This window comes from Passer montanus, unplaced genomic scaffold (genome assembly GCF_014805655.1).
Source record: "Passer montanus isolate IOZ18808 unplaced genomic scaffold, ASM1480565v1 scaffold165, whole genome shotgun sequence".
In the NCBI taxonomy this organism is placed as follows: domain Eukaryota; kingdom Metazoa; phylum Chordata; class Aves; order Passeriformes; family Passeridae; genus Passer; species Passer montanus.
The window spans coordinates 737,836-757,602 of record NW_024363716.1 but is presented as its reverse complement, the minus strand read 5'-3'; the positions used below and the strand labels follow the sequence as shown (position 1 = coordinate 757,602).

Below are 19,767 nucleotides of genomic sequence, written 5' to 3'. Positions count from 1 at the left end.
TTATGATGCTTTTGAAAATTTGTCCTGCTTGTAGGGAACAAAGAGATTGGGCTATTTCCCTGGAAGGTGTCCTGCAAAGCTGTGATTCCCCAGGCCACACCAGGGCTTCTTTTCCCCCACTCCAGTGATTTCAGAGCAGGGATTGATGGGCCCCTGTTCCTTAACGAGTTTGCTGAATTGATTTTATCATTGCTTTTTGTCGCTTTCCTAGAACTAACATGGAAATGATAAAAAAAAAGGTCCGGCTGACACCACCCAGGCACAGGGTGTTAAAGTTGGTAGGACCCGGGATCATCAGCAGCCATAATTGACAAATAATACCCCTCATAAATACTGCCAGTCTTTTCAATTAGTTTTCATCTCAAATTCGGGATGCAAAATGATGGCCTGTCAAGTGACAATGGATGACAAAAATTAATAAATTGTCTTCTAAATAGTATGGACACTTAAGAAAAATTGGGCAGCCAATTTAGCACAGCATGAACCGGGGGGAACCTTTTGTACTGTTGCCGTGCCACTAATGTTGTCTGGGTCTTTATTAATGGTGCTTGGCTGCTGCTGACAGTTTTGTTGCTACTGGCAACTTTCTTCATTAAAATTAAAGCCAGCGTCAAATCCCATTAGCTGCACTCTGGGTACCTTGCATTTTTATTTATATATATCTATATTTATTTATTTTTTTGTCTTTACAAACACGTTCTTTATCTATAGGAAGTTTGGGAAAGGTGGTTAAAAATTGGTCTTTCGTCTCATCCACGGGTGATCACTTAATAAATAATGGATTATATTGGGGTTTTTTTTTGAGGGAGATTGTCTCCAACATTTTACAGCTTGCCTAGTCCACAGCCAAGTAACTGAACAGAGAAATCCATAAATGAGCTTTATAAATTACCTTTTCTGAACGTGGTGTTCTTCTGTGTTGCCTGCAAGCCACTTGGATCTGGGATACTCTGTCGTAAAACAATCGTAGCCTCTGGAGCAGCTTCTGTTCTTGTTGTCTCTCCCTCTGAAATATTAATGAGGTTAAAACTGAGAGATCAACATGTGTGTGAGACACTCTTTAAAGGGAAATAAAGTGTGTTGCTTTACATGATTTTGGGAAGGAACAAATATGTTTGTTTGTGGAAACATCTTTTTGAATTTCTGTTTAACAACTTAAGGATTGACTATATAGGCTGAAGGAGGGTGCTGAGGCCCTGGCACAGGGTGCCCAGGGAAGCTGTGGCTGCCCCTGGATCCCTGGAAGTGTCCAAGGCCAGGCTGGACAGGGCTTGGAGCAGCCTGGGACAGTGGGAGGTGTCCCTGCCCATGGCAAGGGTGGGGCTGGATGGGTTTTAAGGTCTCTTCTCACCCAAACCATTCTGGGATTCTGTGATTCCTTTTAACAAGTCTTAATAAATAGATGAGTAAGTCTTAATAACCAGATAGCATAATAACAGCCTTTGCCATATCTGCTCTTACTGCTGAGTATTCTAAAACATTAAAAAGCTGAGTGACCAGTGCATTAAATTCCCAGGGCAGTCTGTGTTCTGCCTTACAGATCACACATGAAGAAATTCAAGGCTTTGCAGAGAGAAATGTGGGGAAATCTGGGAAAAAATTCTTCCAGAAGCATCTCTCAGGTGTCCTTCCAGGAATGCTCAGAGTGGAATGTGTTCTTTCCCTCTTTGTGGTGCATCACACTTTGCCACTGAACTATGTCTCAGTTTTCTCTAGGAGTAGGTATATCCAAGAGGGTTTAGTTGTTACAACATCTTGCTAATTCTGCTGCTCTGGGCTTGGGGGGCAGACCTCCCTGGCTGGTGTCACACTGTGTTCCTGACATCATTTGGGTACAAGCCCGTGATCCAAAAATGTGTCATCTGCCTCCTGATTCTCCAGGCTTCTGAGAGATGGAAATGCTTCGTGAAGTGCAAAATATGGCCTGCGTTGACATCTCTTGGAAGGGTTGGAAGTAGATGGTGTTTAAGGATCCTTCCAAGCCAAAGCATTCCGGGATTCTGCATCCCTCTGATGGGGATTGGACAGAGGGAAGCAAAGTCTTCTGACGACAGCTTGATTTTGCTGTTGTCACCATGGAAATGCCTTTTGATTCAGGAGTTGGGATGGTGTGGCTTCTGTCCCAGGGCTAGCACCGTGACACTGCAGGTAGAGCCAGACTGAGGGCAGTGCCAGGGGGTTCCTTGCAGAAAACCAGAAGTGCTGAATCCAAAACCCCACTTAAACATTGGCTTTGTTTGGGAATGATCTCATGTGGTAAGTGATAAACAATCAACAGTTCAAATGATCTTTTAAACTGGTGCACTTTTGCAGCAATTTTTGGGCAGAAAGATGTGCTCAAATCTGGGTTTCACTTCATCTGAAATGTGGGTTGAGTGACCCTGTGATTCACAAGAATGGATACTTGATAGAAATGAAATAAACTGGTGACATCAAATTAGCATCCATCTAATAAATCCAAGCTGTGCTTTTAGCTCTTCTGTTAAATCTTCTTGCTTTTAAAAAAATAAATAAATAAAGGTGTCAGTAGTTAATTGTTGACTGAAGCTTAATATCTGTTGAAGCAAATGAGCCATGAAATACACTACACAGGAAGTATTGTATCTGGAGTGATTTTAACATTAAAACAATATTACAATTTTTAACTTGCTGACACAATATGCAGAATCCTTTATTTTGAAATTGCCCTGATTAATGCTAAGCTCGGGAAGTGGGGGAGAGGAGGAGTGAATGCTGTATATAAAGCAAGGCAGGCCAGGACAAAACCTTTTCTTCTCAGAAGAATATTAAATAACAACAAACAAATTTTGGGGTGTTCTCAGGTTATTACTTCAGGAATCCTAATAATAACCTTGTCAAAAGCATTGATTTGTAATTTCTAGGAAATGTTCTTGCAGTTGACTGGCACTGGCAATGTCTGATGATGTGTTACTTCTAATTTCTGTAACAACTACTGTGATAAAAATGGGTGAGTTCTGCTTCTGACAGCAGTCACTTTGCCTTTTTGCTGTAACAATTTAAGAACACGGGGTGAAAAACCTGTACTTGAAAGCTGTCTTTAGGTTGTACGCTTAAATCCTGGGAAATGGCCTTGGATAGGTTTTCCCTGGGTTCAGGGAGGTGTTGGAGATGCCTTGGTGTAAAAAAATCATCAAATCACAGAATATTCTGAGCTGGAAGGGATCCATGAGGATCATTCAGTCCAAATCCTGACCCTGCACAGACACCCCAACAAGCTGAGTGTTGTGGGGAGTGGTTTTCCAGCAAAATTTTACATCCTCTCAGAGGTCTTCTCCCAGTGTGACTCAAGTCATGGTCCTTGGCCAAGACCAGAAGGTTTTTGAGTGAATTAGCTGCACATTTTTATGTATTCCCAGCTGAAGCCAAAATGATTTTGTTTTCAGATGATAAACTACAGAGTGATTCATGAGAAGAAAGAGCAGGCAGTTGTGTGTGTTGTGAAAAGGGTTGTTTAAAAAGATGTGTCTCTGCTGCAGCAGTAGGTAAATCATAATTTTTCTAAGCTGTTTAGCTCCATGACTGCTCACACATTCAGCAAGTAGCAGAGGGATGTGCTTGTAGTTGTCCTGTGTGTCTTGGCATGTTCTGCATTTCTTAAAGTATTCCCCTCATGTTGAAGATAGAATTTACAGTTTTTGCAGCTTTTTCTGAGAATGTGAAACATGATTTTATGAACTCCAGGAAACAGGATCCAGTAGGGAAAGCATTTTTCCTCACTAGGTTCCTGATTTGTTTTCTGCTGTAACGATGGGGAGGACAGTGCCTGACATACATTGAGTGCACTCAACGCATGTCCTTCATCATCATCACCTTCATTCCTCTGAGTGAGCTGGACACCTCAGGAACACCACCAGGAATGCCTGTTCCATCTGTTTTCCTTCTTTTCCTCTTGGTCTTAGGGGGGACTGGAGGAAAGGGAGTGGGGTGTGTGGATGGAAGAGTGCTGAGCATCCTGATGGGCCCTGCTCACCCACCCTGGTCTAGTGCAAGTGTCACTGCCCATGGCAGGCACAAGATGAGGTCCAAGGTCCCTTCCAGCCCAGACCATCCTGGGATTCTGTGATCTTTGCAGTGCTGAACCAGTGCAGTGTGTCCTGGCAGACCCTTCTGTAGTGGGGTCGTTGATGCTGATGGTCCTTGGCCAGAGGACGAGGTGTAAAAGTAGAAAAATAGAGCAATCAGGAAATATTGTTAATCAGAATTATGAAGAAGGTGGCCTTCTACTGCAGATTTTTTTAAAAAATTATATTTATTCTCCTACCCCTACAAAAGTTTGGGACCAGAGGTATAACTGGACCAGAGGACCAGAGGTATAACTGTTCAGCAAAATTTATTTTTCAAGGAGGACACTCTTTTTGATTTAAAAAAATTAAAACAAATTTTAAAATCCCATTATGGAGCAGAGTTTCTGAGGTTGGTTGTTGAAGGCCTTTTTGGTCCCAAAATTTCCTGACATGAAGTGTGAATCCTTTCTGTACAATAACATGGAGCACAGTTTAAGGAAAAAAAGGAACACACACGCACACACTTCTTTTTTTTTCCCTGCCAGCATTCTTGGGTTTGTTATTCAGCTGATGCTGTATTAAATTGGATTTTGTGTCCATCATTATTAAAATGTGAAGTGTGTCGGTCACAAAGCATACATTTCAGGGCAGTTAGCTGAATAATTCTTTTCTTTATTATCCCAAATTACTGCTGAGCTCTGGAGAGGTGAGCAGTTTAGCCAATTATTGCCATTTGAGCTGGATTTGTGGGTGATTAGCTCCTGGTCGAATTCAGTCCTGGCAAGGGCTTTGAAGCCTTTCCTTGTGTGATTTTCACAGCGGTGAGGTAGGAATAGACGAGGCTAATGACAGGAAGGTCGCCTGGGTGAGGTGACCTGTGGGGGGGGGGGCCCGGGTTTAGCAAATAGGGCATCCACAATAACAAGTGTGTCACTAACCCCGCCGTGCATAATCGGAGTTTTATAGGATTGTTGGAGATGCTGACAGCTCAATTAAAGTGTAACCCTTTGTACCATATAGCCCCGGCAGAACGACAGAAATATTACCAACAAAAAAGGGAGGGGACCACAAGGGAACTGGTTAAAGATCCTGGCTTCTTTTTCTTTTTCCCCCCCTCCATCGGAGCCTGCACAGAACGGGCTGCAGAAAGCATCCATTTGTGAAATAATAGGTTGTCCAGGGGAGGGGTATGGTGCCAAACATGGCTACAAAAAAAAAAAAAAAGAAAAAAAAGCTGCTCTTAAGTGGTCTTCCTGATGTTTCTATGGAAACACTATAGTGTTGGCAGAGAAAGTTAAAATTGGGTTTAAGGTTTTCATGGCTTTTCTCCCTTTTCTGCTCCCCCAGCCAAATCCCTACTTTATATAAAATATGATAACGAGAATTTCGGGGATTGGGGAGCGCTCCTGTGAGGAAAAGCAGATCCTCTGCCTAGCAGTGGTCATGCCTACACGAGGATTCCTTATTTTCCACCACCCACCCAAGGCTGTTTGTTTCTTGAGAGAAGTCAGTGTTTTGGGGCTCCCTTTTCATGCCTGCCCCTTCAGCCATCCCCGGACGTTCGGGGCCTTTCCCACAGCTGTGTTTGCTCACACAGGATCCGCTTCCCAGCACTGTTTTTCCTTTGCCCAAGGTAATGATTTGCATCGAAGTGCATTTCACTGGTGTCAGGGAAACCACAGCTGCCAGTGCCAAGGGGTTAATAAACCAACTACTGGAGATTATTAAGGGCTGGGATTCTTTTTTCCCCTATTTTTTAGCAGTCTAGAGTAAGCAGAATAAGTCTTGGAAGGCAACAGAGGCAGAAACCACTGCAAGGCAGGAAAATAATGTGATTTTCTTGTGCTGTGTCCTGTTCAGAGGGGTAAACTGGGGTTAGAGTGAAAGATGTGCCAGTCATTTAAATACCTGATTGCATTTTGTAGCACACTTGAATGTTCAGCTCCACAGGAAGGACGTGTGGTGGCTGTAACTGAGTTTGCAATGTGCTGTTGACTTCAGTCTCATTTTAGAAATGGTCATAAAGCAGGGCCAAGGAAAGAGTGCCCCTGTCCCAAAGCTGCCAGCTGAAGGAGAACTCAAGGAGAGTTGGAGGAACATGTGCATCACCTCTGTTGGCAAGATCCAAAGGCTGAAATACTGGGGCAGTCAGTGATCAAGGATGGAGCTTGGAGCAACCTGGGATCATGGAGGGTGTCCCTGCCCATGGCAGGGGGTGGAATGAGATGGTTTTTAAGCTCCCTTCCAGTCATTCTGGGATTAAAAGTAAAGATGCAGTAATAGTGAACGCTAAGTTTGTTCTTCCCATTGGTTTGTCCTTGGTGCTGCTGTTCCTTGCAGGAATTTGGTGGCTGTCCTTTGGTGGCAGTCTTCATTGCTGGTGCTGTGATGAACTGTAAGAGTTGCTTAATCAGCATTGAGGTTTTTTTCAGTACATCTTTCTAATTTTCTTTGGTAGCTTGTGTGCAGAGAGCTTGGAAAATAACGAGTTGCAGGTTGATTGTCCTTCAAGTTTAAGTAAAGCCATTATCTTCTGCTCCCCAAGTCAGGTGATAGATCCTCTCTGTTCTTTGTCTTCAAATGGAAATCGTGCCTGATGAGCCCCAGCATTAGGTAACCATTCATGGAGTAATTACCTGCTGTGCAGTCACTGCCTGGTGTTTAGGGAGTGTTGGAAGAGAATTGGGTGCAATGTTCTGATTTCATTTTCTCGTAAAGGCGCAGAACATAAATTTGAATAGTTTCTGCAGTGTAGGAGCATCTTTGTAGCAAAACTCTGCTGCCGCTGCTGTGCCAGTTTTTAAGGGAGGTGGGAGGGGTTTTCCATGTGCACAACTGTAGTAAGAACATGCAGGGTTTTGGGGGTGTTTTTTGCAATCTTATTGTTAGATACTGAAGCTGGAGAATGTTTGTTTTTTTTTTTTTTTTTTTTGTGGTTCAGATGGTCCCCAGTTGTGCTCTGCTACTGTAAGAGGTCATAGAATCTCAAAATAGTTTGGGGTGGAAGGGACCTCAAAGCTGACCCCGTTCCACCCCTGCCATGACAGGGACACCTTCCACTGTCCCAGGCTGCTCCAAGCCCTGTCCAGCCTGGCCTTGGGCACTGCCAGGGATCCAGGGGCAGCCACAGCTGCTCTGGGCACCCTGTGCCAGGGCCTCAGCACCCTCACAGGGAAGAATTCCTTCCCAATATCCCATCTATCCCAATTTCCTTCTGGCAGTGTGAATCCATTCCCCTTGTCCAGTCTCTCCAGGCCCTTATCCAAAATCCCTCTCCCTCTTTTTTTATAAGCCCCCTTTAGGTATGAGAAGGGAGAGGGAAGTTTGCTACAGGTTTCCAAGTATAAAAACTTCAACCAGCTTCATGTCTCATTGACCAAAAGACCAAGCAGCATTCCCTTAAATTCCTGAGGAAAAAAAGACTTAAGTCTGGGAACCTGAGAAAACAAGTTACATTTTTATGGAAGGGCTCCAATTACACTGGGAATCTTCAAGAGTTTATTCCCTAGAAGATTTTAGGTTTAAAGAAAGAACAACCTGCTCTAGTGGAAGGTGTCCCTGCCCATGATAGGGGATGGAGTGAGATGAACATTAAGGTCCCTTCCCACCCAAACCATTCTGGGATTCTCTGACTCTCTATGGATTCAGTCATTGCCAAAATATTCCTTTGGCATGCAGGTATTGTTTGAAGGTGAGACAGTTTGAGCTGCTGAAGAATGGACTTTAGCACCAGAAACCTGTTACATCTAAATCTTCTGGAGGCAAAATAATGAAAAATTAATCCCTTGTTTATTATCAGGTGGCCCCAGTGCTGTTGGACAGACTGTGCAGAGCTGGCTGGTCATTGAATCCTGGGGGTTTCACCAGCATTTGTCCTCCACATTAATAGATTCACGGGAAGTGGGTGTTTTATTGACCAGAATTTGTATGTAACAATTACTTTGTGATCCTGACCGAGTGTCTGCCTTCAGAGTCATTTGAAGGAGGAGGATTTTCATGGCTGAGAGTTTCTCTTTTCTGAGCAGGATGCACAGGAGCTGTAGAAAATTCTAGCTGCTAATCATGACTGTGAGAACTACAGACCTGAATGGAAAATTAGGAATTTACGTTGTTAATGATGAAGTGTGAGATTACCTGTTTTCATTCTGTCAGCTAATCATGACTGTGAGAACTACAGACCTGAATGGAAAATTAGGAATTTACGTTGTGTGAGATTACCTGTTTTCATTCTGTCACAGCAGCATCAGGGAAACAATATGGGGTCAGCTAAAAATTAGGGAGGGGATGAAACAAAAGGCAGGAGTTTGCACCTCAGCCATGGTAGTGGGGTAAATTTCTGAAAGAAAATAGAAATCAAAGTGGAATCATGGAATGGTTTTGGTTAGATGGGGTCCTGAAGCTCATCTAGTTCCAGCCCCTGCCTTGTAGGTACCATATTTCCTTTTCCAGAAGGTCCAGTCTTGGCTCTGCTGACTTCAAAGACCATTTTTAAGGCTTCTCACCTGCTAGCATCTTCAATGCAGCATTAAGCAACTTCAAAAGGTCACTTTTTGAAATGCTGGTAATTTGCTATTTAAAACCTGAACTATTTCTGTAGAACAAATTGATGATTGTTTCACCACTGAGTCATTATTTAAGCAGGCGAGGTTTGGAGCTCACAGAGGGCACCCAGAGCAGGCAGGTTTTGCTGGTTGCTGTGCATTCAGGTGGACTGGGTGTTCCACATGCCCTGGTCCCTCCACCAGTGCTGGGTGTGTTGTTTTCTTTCCACCTGGGCTCCAATCAATCCGGGGCTGGCGGCTTTTCATTAGCTGCTCCTGCTCCCACGGTAATGTTGGGATTGCAGAGCCTGCTGGCAGTCTCTAACTTCCCCAGGTGCCCTGGAGCTCAGCAGCCTAAGCTGATTGACTCAGTTAGGGCCCCAGTCCCTAACAGCAAATGCAATCAATAAATCTTTGTTGGTAAATAATTGCTATCGAACAGAGTTTTAATATAAATTTATGAGTGGTGTTTTATCACAGCTTGAGGCTACAGCAAGCCACTGAGTGATGGATTTCAGATCACACTTGCATTCATTACATTAACTTTGTAAGTTATTTAAAGCTTGTACACTTAACATTGCTTTTGGCTTGCAATGACCTCCTGGGAGTAGACGTAGCACACACATTACTAACGGAGAGCTGGCTCCGTTCGCTCCCTGCATCCTCCAGCAAACCCAGGGACTGAGCTCCATGCACTCCACTTGGAGCCTTTTTCCTCCAGCACCTTAAAACCACAAGCTGGAGGACTCACCATTCCTCCCTGAAAAACAGATTTGCAGTTTTGGAGGGAAGGTGGTAAAAAAAAAAAAAAAAATTAAAAAGGCGATTTGAGGTGTGAAGTTCTTCTCAGTTTGTGTGGAAATCAGAGGTGTTAAATTCTTAGTGTTGAGTCTGGAGGCTCTGGAGCTGCACCCAACCGCCCATGGAGGGCTGTGAGAAATTAAAGATTTCATACAAATTATGGAAAATAGCATCATCCAGTTACTAATAATTTGAGGCAGGGATTATTTAGACCAAAATAATTGGTATTTGGAGTAGGAGATTCACTTAGGCTCTTACTGCATAGCTTGGGGACTCAATGGGATTTTTCCAGTGTGCTGTGTATATGTGGGGACCCGTTTGCCAGTGACTGGGGATGTGCCCAAGCTGCCTTGGAGGTACCAGGGGTCAGCAGGAACCCCTGGATCTCATTTCCTCAGCACAGGACCTGATGTGACTTAAATGTAGCCATGATGTGGCTGAAGCAAGGAGCTTTTTTTTTTATTTTAAATAACATTTCCTGTCATGTGGGCCATTTGTTTTAAAGTGTAGCTAACGTTAAAGTGCATTTATAACTGATCTAAACTCTGATTCTAAGCCCGTTTCTCCAGACCATTCTATAAAATTACCACAAAGTGGTGGCCTTGGGGATAAAAACTGTGGTTTATATGGGCTGCTTTGCTTTATGGCACTTTAAGTTAGCTCCTTGTATTCACAGCAGTTTGCTCTCCAGGTACTTCAAGATACTTTTAATTATCACATAATGGGAAAATGATTCTGTTTGCCAAAGGAATGCCTGAAGAAAATGGATTGGGAAGTCTGGTTTGTTAGCTAGGAACAAATAGGTCCATCATCCTTATTCAGTCCTGAGCTGGGTGGGTTGGTTTTTGTTTGGTTTTTTTTTTTTTTTTTTTACTTCAAAGCACAGAGTTCTGCTTTAAAAACATGGTAAAACCTCATTTTAAATAATTTTATTCATTTAGATCCAAAAGTAGAATGTCATAATTCATACTTAGATAGTAGCAAAACTTTAAGTAGTAAAAATCACAACCGTGGTAGATTTTTACTCTTTATTGAGATTGTAATTGACACGAATTGAAAATTATGTAAGTAATGACATGTTTTCTGTATAGCAAAGGGGCAGTTAAAAGGTTATGAAATATGTACATTTTATTGGCTTCAAAACTTGAAAAAAGAAGGCAAAGGGAAAAAAGAAAATCCCCATTGTGATCCTTACTGCTTTTTGCCCATTAGAAGGTCTGAAGAACAAACCAGTGCAGAGAAGCAGTAATTTTTGATCCCCATGGCACAGCACTAACTAGAATTGGGTCCCCCTAAACACCAGTGCTGTGCTGCAGGTGAGGTATGAAAGATGGGAAAGGTGAAGAGACAGATCACCTCCTATAGACAAACAGGAAAGTCAAAGGCAGAAATAAGCTTTCATTTTTTAATAGAAGAAAACAACGTCTCCAAGCGCCGGCAGGCAGTAATTGGGATGAGCAGGAGCTTTTGTGAGGAGGCGTTTCAGAAGCCCCGTTCTCCTTGAAAAAGTTTGAGTTCTGGCAAGGAGCAGAACAAAAAAAACACAGCCATGTGACCCGCAGGCGGGCAGAAAGTTGGGAGTTTGGATCACTGTGCTGTTCAGTGTCCAGCAGGAGCTTTTCTTCGTGGTCCCACCGTGGAGGGCGTTGGGAAGGGTTCTTCTCTGAAGTTCTGCTCCGGCTGTGTGGCCAGGAGCAGGGCTTCTACTTGGGTGGAGCTGACCTGTGTCCCCTCCTGGCTTTGGGATAGGGTCTGCAGAGGGATCACTTCATAAAGCTGCAAGTTTAATGGGAAAGCAAACAGTGGAACTCGTTCTCAAAGTTTAAACCACTTTTAACAAGAAGACCTCCACGGGAGTTGGAAGTGCTGTGCTTGGTAGGGCATCTTTCTGTGTTCTGTTTTCCCTTTATTTTAATTGCCTTGTACAATGAGAAGGGAAAAACTTGTTTTATAGGGATTAGGGAGATGAAGTTTGTGATGGGTGGATTCCTGGTTGGGATTTATTGAAATGCACATGTGTCCACTTTGATCAGAGCTTGATCTGTGACGCCAGTGTGTCCCTGTGGTGGGTACTGAGCATGGCATCTCCACTGGACATTCCAGGAAGGCTTTGCACAACCATAATACTGTCTGGATCCATTAGGAACTACTTTTGGCTTGGGTTTGGAAATTAAAATTTCCAAAGGAAGTGCATTCTTCATTTACTACCTGGAGTGTTCTACAGCACATGGTATTTTATTTTTCAAAGTGAGTTTCAGTTTTGCAGCTGAGAACAGGTCAATGTACAGTAGCAGCTCCTGTCTGTCTGTTGGAACACAATGATGACTTTTAAGCTCTGCTGTTGATGAGAAATTATGGCTGCCCCATCCCTGGAAGTGTTCCAGGACAGGTTGGACAGGGCTTGGAGCCACCTGGTCCAGTGGGAGGTGTCCCTGCCCATGGCTGGGGGTTGGAACTGGATTTTAATGTCCCTTCCAGCCTGAACCCTTCTGGGATTCTGTGATTGTTGGCATTCCTCCCTGACTGAATATGGTGGAAAGGTGATTCACTTTCCCCACCTCCTTTCTTCTCCAGTCACATCTCTGTCATTAAATTATCCATGATTTACTTGAAACACTTTGTTTTTGCTCTGGTTTTGTTTTGTTACTCTTGCCTGGGATTGGGGTTTCTTTTGCTGGAATGAGGGGTTTCCATGGTGGTGTCACCTTTGTGCAGAGGGAATGAGAACACAGATGTGTGCTCTTCTGTGGGCAAGGAATCCCCAGGAGATGCTGGAGGGAGAGGCCACAGAGCAGGATCCTCCCTCAACCTGGGCTCACCATTTATTTTAGAGGGTAAGGAAATGCAGAGCATGGTGTCTTCATCAGCTAGGAATACATGTGGGTCACACTAAAATGTGCTTTCCTGAGGCATGGAATTCAAGGAAAAAGAGGGTTTTTCTACCCACTGGACAAAGCCAATGGAGGGAGGGAATGTGTATTGTGGGAGAGGCAGGAGAAAGCCTGTCTGAAAACGCTTATCTGGAAAGGAAATAACTCTTCTCTCTGTCCGTGTCTTAGGAGGTTGTGTGTCATGTGTGTTTGTTTGTGTGGTCATTTCACCTTTTCTCTCTCTCTCCCTGTGCAGGGGATGCTGCTGAAGCGGAGTGGCAAGTCCCTGAACAAGGAGTGGAAGAAGAAGTACGTGACGCTGTGTGACAACGGCGTGCTGACCTACCACCCCAGCCTGCACGTGAGTACCCCCTGCCCTGGGAACCCAGCAGGGCCAGCCATGCCTGTGGTATCACCACTGTGCTTCCCCTCTCCTCATTCCCTTCCCTCTCAAGGAATCGTCACCTGGAGTGAAACTCCCGCTGCAAGTCTGAGTGCACTCCAGTTCCTCTGACTCCACTGGGACTGGGGCTTCCTTGCATCCCAAGAGGCTGCTGGAACTGTTTAAAGCCTTTATTTTCCACTCATTCTTTTATGGGCTTCTTGTTGGTCCCAGGGTTAAAAAACAAGTGCTTTACCATAAAAAGTTTCCTAGGGGTAGTAAAGAGTGTGGAGAGGTCTTTGTCAGTGTGCAGGGCTTGTGGTTTATCCAGGAGTAATTCTGAGCAGCTTTTTGGACATGGCATAGCCATTAAAAACTGTTCCATACAGCTTTTCCGTGTTGAGGCATCTATTCCTGTCCAAGGATGCTGTCTGTCCCTCAGAGTCTGTGGCACAATTCCTAGTATGGATATGGGGGTGGAAGGAGCACAGAGATCCCAGTCAGGACTAGCCTACTCCAGAAATCATGGTGTGACCCTCACCAAGGTAAAATATATATTATACATATATATAAATAGAGATAGATAGATATAGATATAGATATAGATATAGATGTGAGATATATGGATATATAGAAATATCTACCTACATATAAATACATAAATATATAAATATGTACATGTATGTGTGGTTTTATATAATATCTGATCTTGTATTTTCTCATCATCCCACATATGCAAATCAGAGGGTTGCCACTTGTAATGTTTTTAGGGCCAGTTTTTTCTAAACCTATTGGTGGCATCTTGAGCTCCCGGGCACTTTTGCATTAAGGAGTGACAGTCAAGGTTTTGATGCATTTTCTATAAATCGTGGCATTTACAGACCTGCACCTGGAACTGGCAGGAAACTTCTGCTTTACCTGGGTGGTGTCTGAGGAGCATGGAACCCTAGAATGATTAAGTCTGGAAAGCACTCTAAGATCATCCAGCCCAGCTAGAGCCCAGCACTAAACCATGTCCCCAAGTGCCACATCCCTGTCTGGCCACTGATGCTGTGCTTGCCCCCACTTGCTGTTCCCTGTCTGTGGAATATTAGCACTTTTCCCCTGCCTTGACACAAGATTTTATGGTCTCCTGCCATAATGATGCTTTGCTCTGGTTTCTGATGTGATGTCCATGTCTCTTAGACATTATGTGGTAAATTAGATGACAAGTAGCTTCAAGGCATTGCTGCTTCCCATCAGAAACCTTGTCCCTCAGCCCTGGTGTTCTGGAGCAGGGTTTTCACTGCTCCTTTGTGTGATGGAGTTCACGTCTTTCTGCCCAATTTGGTCACTTTCAGTGCCTCTAAATGTGACTAATTCTGCTGTGAAGTAGCCCTGAAACACCCAAATTTGTGTGGTGGCATTGCTCCCAGAAGGGAAGCACGGATTCTGCGTGCCCCACCTGAGTGTGCCTTAGCTTGTGCTGGTCATCAGGCAAGGAGGAGGCTGTTGTGTGTGCCCTGGCCCCTTCCTGGCTGCTGGAAAAGGCTCTATTGTTCCTGGCAGGGCTGTGCACGTGTGAGTTTTCCATTGCTCTGGCAGACAATGGAGAAACTTCTCCTCTGCAGGCTCCCCCGGAGCTGCGGCGTCGCCCCCCGAGTGAGAATCCACTGAGGTTACACGTAATTACTTTGAGATTAGAGGTAAATCCATCGGAGATTAGAGAGAATCCATTTAAAGAAGAAGTAATTACCAGCCTGTAATTGTTTCCCTCTGTCCTCCACCGTGCCTTCCCAGCCCAAGAAGAAGGTGCTGGGCTCGATTTTGCTGTTTCCTCCTTGAGTGGATCAGATGGGTTTGTGAAGGAACCACAGATATCTTCAGTCACTCACACTCCCAGTACACTTTGTACTAAAGTTTTTTGGCAGGAATGTCACAATTTCTTCTTGGGGATTGCCAGGTGAGAGGCGTTCCCCCAGACAGAGCTCTGATGCTGTGTTTCTGGTTTGGTTTTGCTGGGTTTTGTTTGTCGGTAATTTGTTCCTTTTTTTCACAAGAAAGTGATGAATTTTTAATGCTGTGCTTGCATTGCTGTCTGGGATAATTTCTTACATTATTTTGAAAAATCAGGGCCTTATTCCTACCATTAAGTAGCAGTGAAGAAAAGAGCTTTTGTTAGCCGTCTAAAGTCAGTTTCCTAAACTTGTGCAAAGCCTAGCTCTAATCAGATTTGGGTTGTTTCAAATGTGCAGATCACTTTAGTTAATCAAAATGTTGCCCTTTTAATTCTGGAGTGAATTTTTAATTGCAGTGAAAGGTGGGCTGGCCTCTAGTGGTGGCAGAAAAAGGAAATTTAGGAGATCATTTGGTCTGTCCAGCCTGTGGTTTGAGTCAGAGCCTAACACCTGGTGTTTGAAGGGCCAATTACAATGTTTAGTGGCTGATAGTGGGCACTGTGTTAAATATTGCTCGAGTTTTGGCCACAGGTGGATCAGTTGTCTCTGCCAGATGCATTCGGTGGCGGCTCAGGCACGAAGCAGTGGTTTAAACATAGAAAATAGGTACTGCAGAATCCAGCCCTGACAGCCTCCTTGAAAGCATTGCCTGCAGAATGAAAGGTTTTGGGGTGGGGAGGGAAAAATCAAATTAGGCCCTTTCTTTCAGAGGAGGTGTCCCCGGGAGGGTCAGGCCTGTTTGGCAGGGCAGCGCGCAGAAATGAGCGCGGCATTGTGCCAGCCACACGAGTGACTCCTGGTGCCACCAGGTTGATGTTTGACACAATAGCGAAATCCCTCTCGTTTCTTTTCAAGGAAGTGGGGGGAGAGGAAAACGGGGGAAGAAAAATATGTGTACATAAGCACCCTACTGTTTCCTGACTTGGTCGTGTCAGGTTTTTTCAAGAGCCTCAAACCTTCCCATCCCTTGGGATGCCGAGGAGCTCTGCCGATAGAAAATGGTTGGGGATAATGAGAGAGAACTTTGACCCTCAGGCTTCAAAGTTCACCAGAGCTCCCTATTCATCTTGGGCTTCTGGAGCAGAGCCGTGGAGTGGATCACTAAAATTCTGGCCGGCAAATTCCGTGTCAGCCTCCCCAAAGGGCCCCGGGGGAATTTGCCGAGGCGTCTCCTGGCTTTTTAATGGCGGGATGCTCCCGGAATGCATTCACCGGGATACCTGCTGGGCAGCACTGCTTTATCTGAGCCTTCTCCTGATGAATAGCTGATGATGTCTCACCACTGGCTGCCTGCCACAGGGCTGCCAGCGTGCCACAGGTCAGCACGTGACAAAGCTTTAGCTGTGGATGTCCCTTCTCTGCTCTTGTATCTTCACCATCGCTGCGCCTCGGTTATGAAAAGAAGGAAAGGGGGGAAAAAGGCAGAAAACAGCTATTTTTTTGGTAAGGGCAGTTTTCCCCTTTTGTGTTTAGTTTGGTCTAGATTTGATTTCAAATAAAGGCTCAGTGCTAGGGCACCTTATGGGGGAAGAAGGGCTACTTAAATACATGAGAAGGAAGGTGTGATGCCATCTACAACACATCGGGTACACAAACCCCACACAGCAAGGTTGGTGTTTGCTGGCTGCAGCCTTTAACCTTCTTCTTCACTGGTCTAGTGTGATGACCTGGGGATTGTAAACATGACTGGGGGGAGAAATCTGGCCTTATCTCCATGAGGGAGGTTTGGATTCACCTGGTTTGCTCAATTCATCTGACAGTAGCCACAGTTTCAAATTCTCCCTTAAATACAGTGCTGGCTGGCTGAGCAGCCCATGTAAGCATTGGCAGTGTTGTTCCATCCTCAAATATATTGGATCTTTTTATTTAATAAAGGCAACATTTCAGCCTGATAAGGAGTCAGATCCAACACTAGGCTAAACTTGGCAGAAAAGTTTCAGCAATACATTATATGGACACGCTCTCGGGGAAGACCCTACAAACATTGTCAAATTCCTTAAGGCTTGTTGTTCCATCCTCAAATATATTGGATTTTTTTTTTAATAAAGGCAACATTTCAGCCTGATAAGGAGTCAGATCCAACACTAGGCTAAACTTGGCAGAAAAGCTTCAGCAATACATTATATGGACACATTCTCTGGGAAGACCCTACAAACACTGTCAAATTCCTTAAGGCTAGAGGTGTTGTTTGAGCTTTCTCTGCTTGGCCATTTCCTCCAGAAAAAGCAGATGGTGAAAAGCAGGAGGTCCTCTCTGTTGGTATCTGGAAGTGTTGTAGCTCCATGCACTTCTCTCAGTCCCAGCATTTCTCTCAGAGCTGCAGTTGAAATTTTTGCTACCAGCTCTTGTGATTTTCCTGAACTATTTGGAAACAGAAAGCCTGCTTGCAAATGCAGGATCCCATCTGCCCTCATCCTTGAGAGCAGTGTGCTGTCCTGTGTGGCCAGTCAGCCCCCAGAGCCTGGTGCTGCTCTTCCCATTAGGAATATCCCCCACAGCCATGATTGCAGCTCAGCCTTATTTCCAGGTTCTGTTACCTCAGGCAGTTCTGAAGTGTTGTTTGTGTTGCTTTAAGAAAAATATTCATGCTCATATATTTCTAAAATACCATTGTGTATGTCCATTTCCCCCCCATTTTTGCTGTGAAGGAATGTAAAGCTGGATATTGGCTGGCTCTGAAGGGCCTTTTAACTGGCATTTCCTGTCAACAAATAATCCTCAAGTCAGCTTTTGGTAAAGAGAGACTTGGACTGATAAAAGGACCCTGGAAGTGCTCAAGGCCAGGCTGGAGAGGGTTTGGAGCAACCTGGGATAGTGGAAGGTTCCTGTCCATGGCAGCGGGGTGGAACAGGGTGGGGTTGAGGTCTGTTCCAACCAAACCATTCTGGGATTCTGTGTTACTTTTCACGTGTGGTGTGGCTCTCCCTCCTGAGAGAGCAGTGATCAAAACATATCCTGCAGCTTGAGTATTGATGAAGATAAATCTGAAGCTTTGTTGTAGTTACTATTGCATCCACTGGCATGCCTAAAACATTGGTTAGCTTAGAAGAAAATTAATGACAGGAACAGTTAAATATGAGTATAGTAATTTCTGATTTTTATAAAGTGCTGTAGCTGTACAGATCACACAGTCACTTTTGAGCTTCTTGGAAAACTTCTTTGTTGTCTTAATCTGAAAGATGTAATGGAGTGAAGATAAATCTGGGAGAAAGATATAAAACTGAAGATCACAGAAGCACAGAATATCCTGGGTGGGAAGTGACCCACAAGGATCTGTCCAGGCCTCTGTGCCCTCAAGGGAGTCGACACTCAGTAGTGTGGCAAACACAATTGTGCTTTGGCTGAGCTGCACAGGCTGGAGCAAACACACATTTCAGTGTCACATCTGCCTGCTTCTTCTTCAGAAAGTCAAGGGAAATTCTGAGGATCAGAATGAGTTGCAATTCAAAAGGCAAAAGCCAAGCTAATAATTAATCAGGGGGGTTTATAAAATCAGAGCTTCCTGTCCAGCCGAGCTAACTGCTGTGGGTATAAATGCTTCATAAATTACTCAGGATGGTAAAACTCCAGTTTGTCTTTTACAGCAGCTCTTGTTACAAAGGCTGAATGAGAAGTGAAGTGCAAGGGGAAGAGTTTTCTTAAAATTTTATGCAAATAAGGGATCCATTTGCAGAAGGACCAACATTTTGTTGCTGTTGTGTTCCAAGTCTTGCCCCGACTTCCTCCCCTGCTCCTGCAACACTGATGGTGCTGATTAACACCATGCTATAGCCAGTGCTTTTTATTACTGAAATGTAATGTTCTTGACTCCCAACGTGAAGCAAACAGATTCATGATGGCCTTCCCTTTGTCAGGACAGAGCGCTTTAGGGTGATCAGTGTTTTCCAGAACGCGTTCCCATTCCTCTGTTCTCCTCAGCAAATAACATTTCATGCCTTTCCTTCAGATTAACTGTGTATTATGAAGCTGAATGATATTATGGCCATGTTTATATGCGAGAGGGGGGGACAGCTAATTCCCCAGGACCATTTGATGAATATATTCCACTGTGGCTCATATCCCGACAATCCATCCGCAGCTCAGGCCCTTCCTGGGAAAAGCAGTGAGGGCGAGGACTTGGGGAGACTTGTGGGGTTTTTTTGTTGTTGTTGTTTCTTCTTAGGTGTGCCTGTGGCCCCACACGGAAACCAATCAAGGAGCGATTTATGTTCATTAAGGGCTTGTCAAAACTGAAAAATTTTCTAATCAACGGCGATGTGGCGGCGGCCCCTCCATGGCTGGGAGTGTCGCCTCGGCGGCAGCGGCTCCGTGCCTGTTACAACTCTAGGCTAGGAATCTGCTGATGATTACATTAGGCTAAGCTGCGAAGTAAATGAACCATGGCTTATTTAGGTGCAACTAGCTCCAGTGTAGTCCTGCCCCGCAGGGCACTTTATAGCGTTTTATGGCTTTAAAATTAGTGTAGCTTCCCATTTGCTGCAGGGTGCTGCATGTTATGCCTTTGAACTCAATAAGCAAAGGGAAGGGGGCCTTTTGTTTTTTTCTTCTTCTCCCCCCTCCCTCCTTTTCTTCTTTTTGCAGTTTAGCAATTTTGTTTTGCATCTTTTCCAGACGGCGTTTTGCAATAAAAATGTCTGACTGCCACAGAGAGGCACAAAAGTCAGGGCTCCATCCAATTTCCTGGGCTGCTCTTGGTTTGGGGGGAAGAGGATTTGGTTGTTGCTGAGGGTGAACAATAGGTTTTGTGCCTCCAATAGGTCAGCTCACAAAATTGGAATTGTCTTTCAAAAAATACGCTGCACACAGTCTTTAAAATGTCATCCAGAGGTGCAACCATAAACTTCCTTTTCCATAATAATTTTTATTATGCCTCAGATCAGGAAACACTATTTTAACCTCAGTAAGTGGAGCCTTAGGAGTGTTATGTCCGATTGAACAGTGGGGGAAAACAAAACGAAGGTGTTTTTTACAGAATCACAAAACAGTTTGGGTTGCAAGGGACCTTGAAGCTCATCTTGTTCCACCTCTCTGCCATGTCTTCCAGTATCCCAGGCTGTTCACAGCCCCATCCAACCTGGCCCTTGGACACTACCAGGGATAGGTTAGAAGCTCATCATCTCTCAGTGGAAACCACACACAAATCTGGGAGGATTCTTAGCCTGGACCTGTTCCTAGTGATGGAAAAACAGGCTTTCGAGAGATTGGAATAGA

General features: G+C 44.4%; 1 protein-coding gene across 10 annotated transcripts in view; it reads left to right on the top strand.

Moving 5' to 3' along the window:
• Positions 1-19,767, top strand: part of AGAP1 (ArfGAP with GTPase domain, ankyrin repeat and PH domain 1) — a 308,565-nt gene that overhangs the window by 174,221 nt on the left and 114,577 nt on the right. For all 10 annotated transcript variants that reach the window (XM_039703608.1, XM_039703607.1, XM_039703606.1 and 7 more), the window contains one exon: positions 12,494-12,598. In XM_039703608.1, the coding sequence (XP_039559542.1) occupies positions 12,494-12,598 (105 nt within the window). The remainder of the gene's footprint in view (positions 1-12,493; positions 12,599-19,767) is intronic.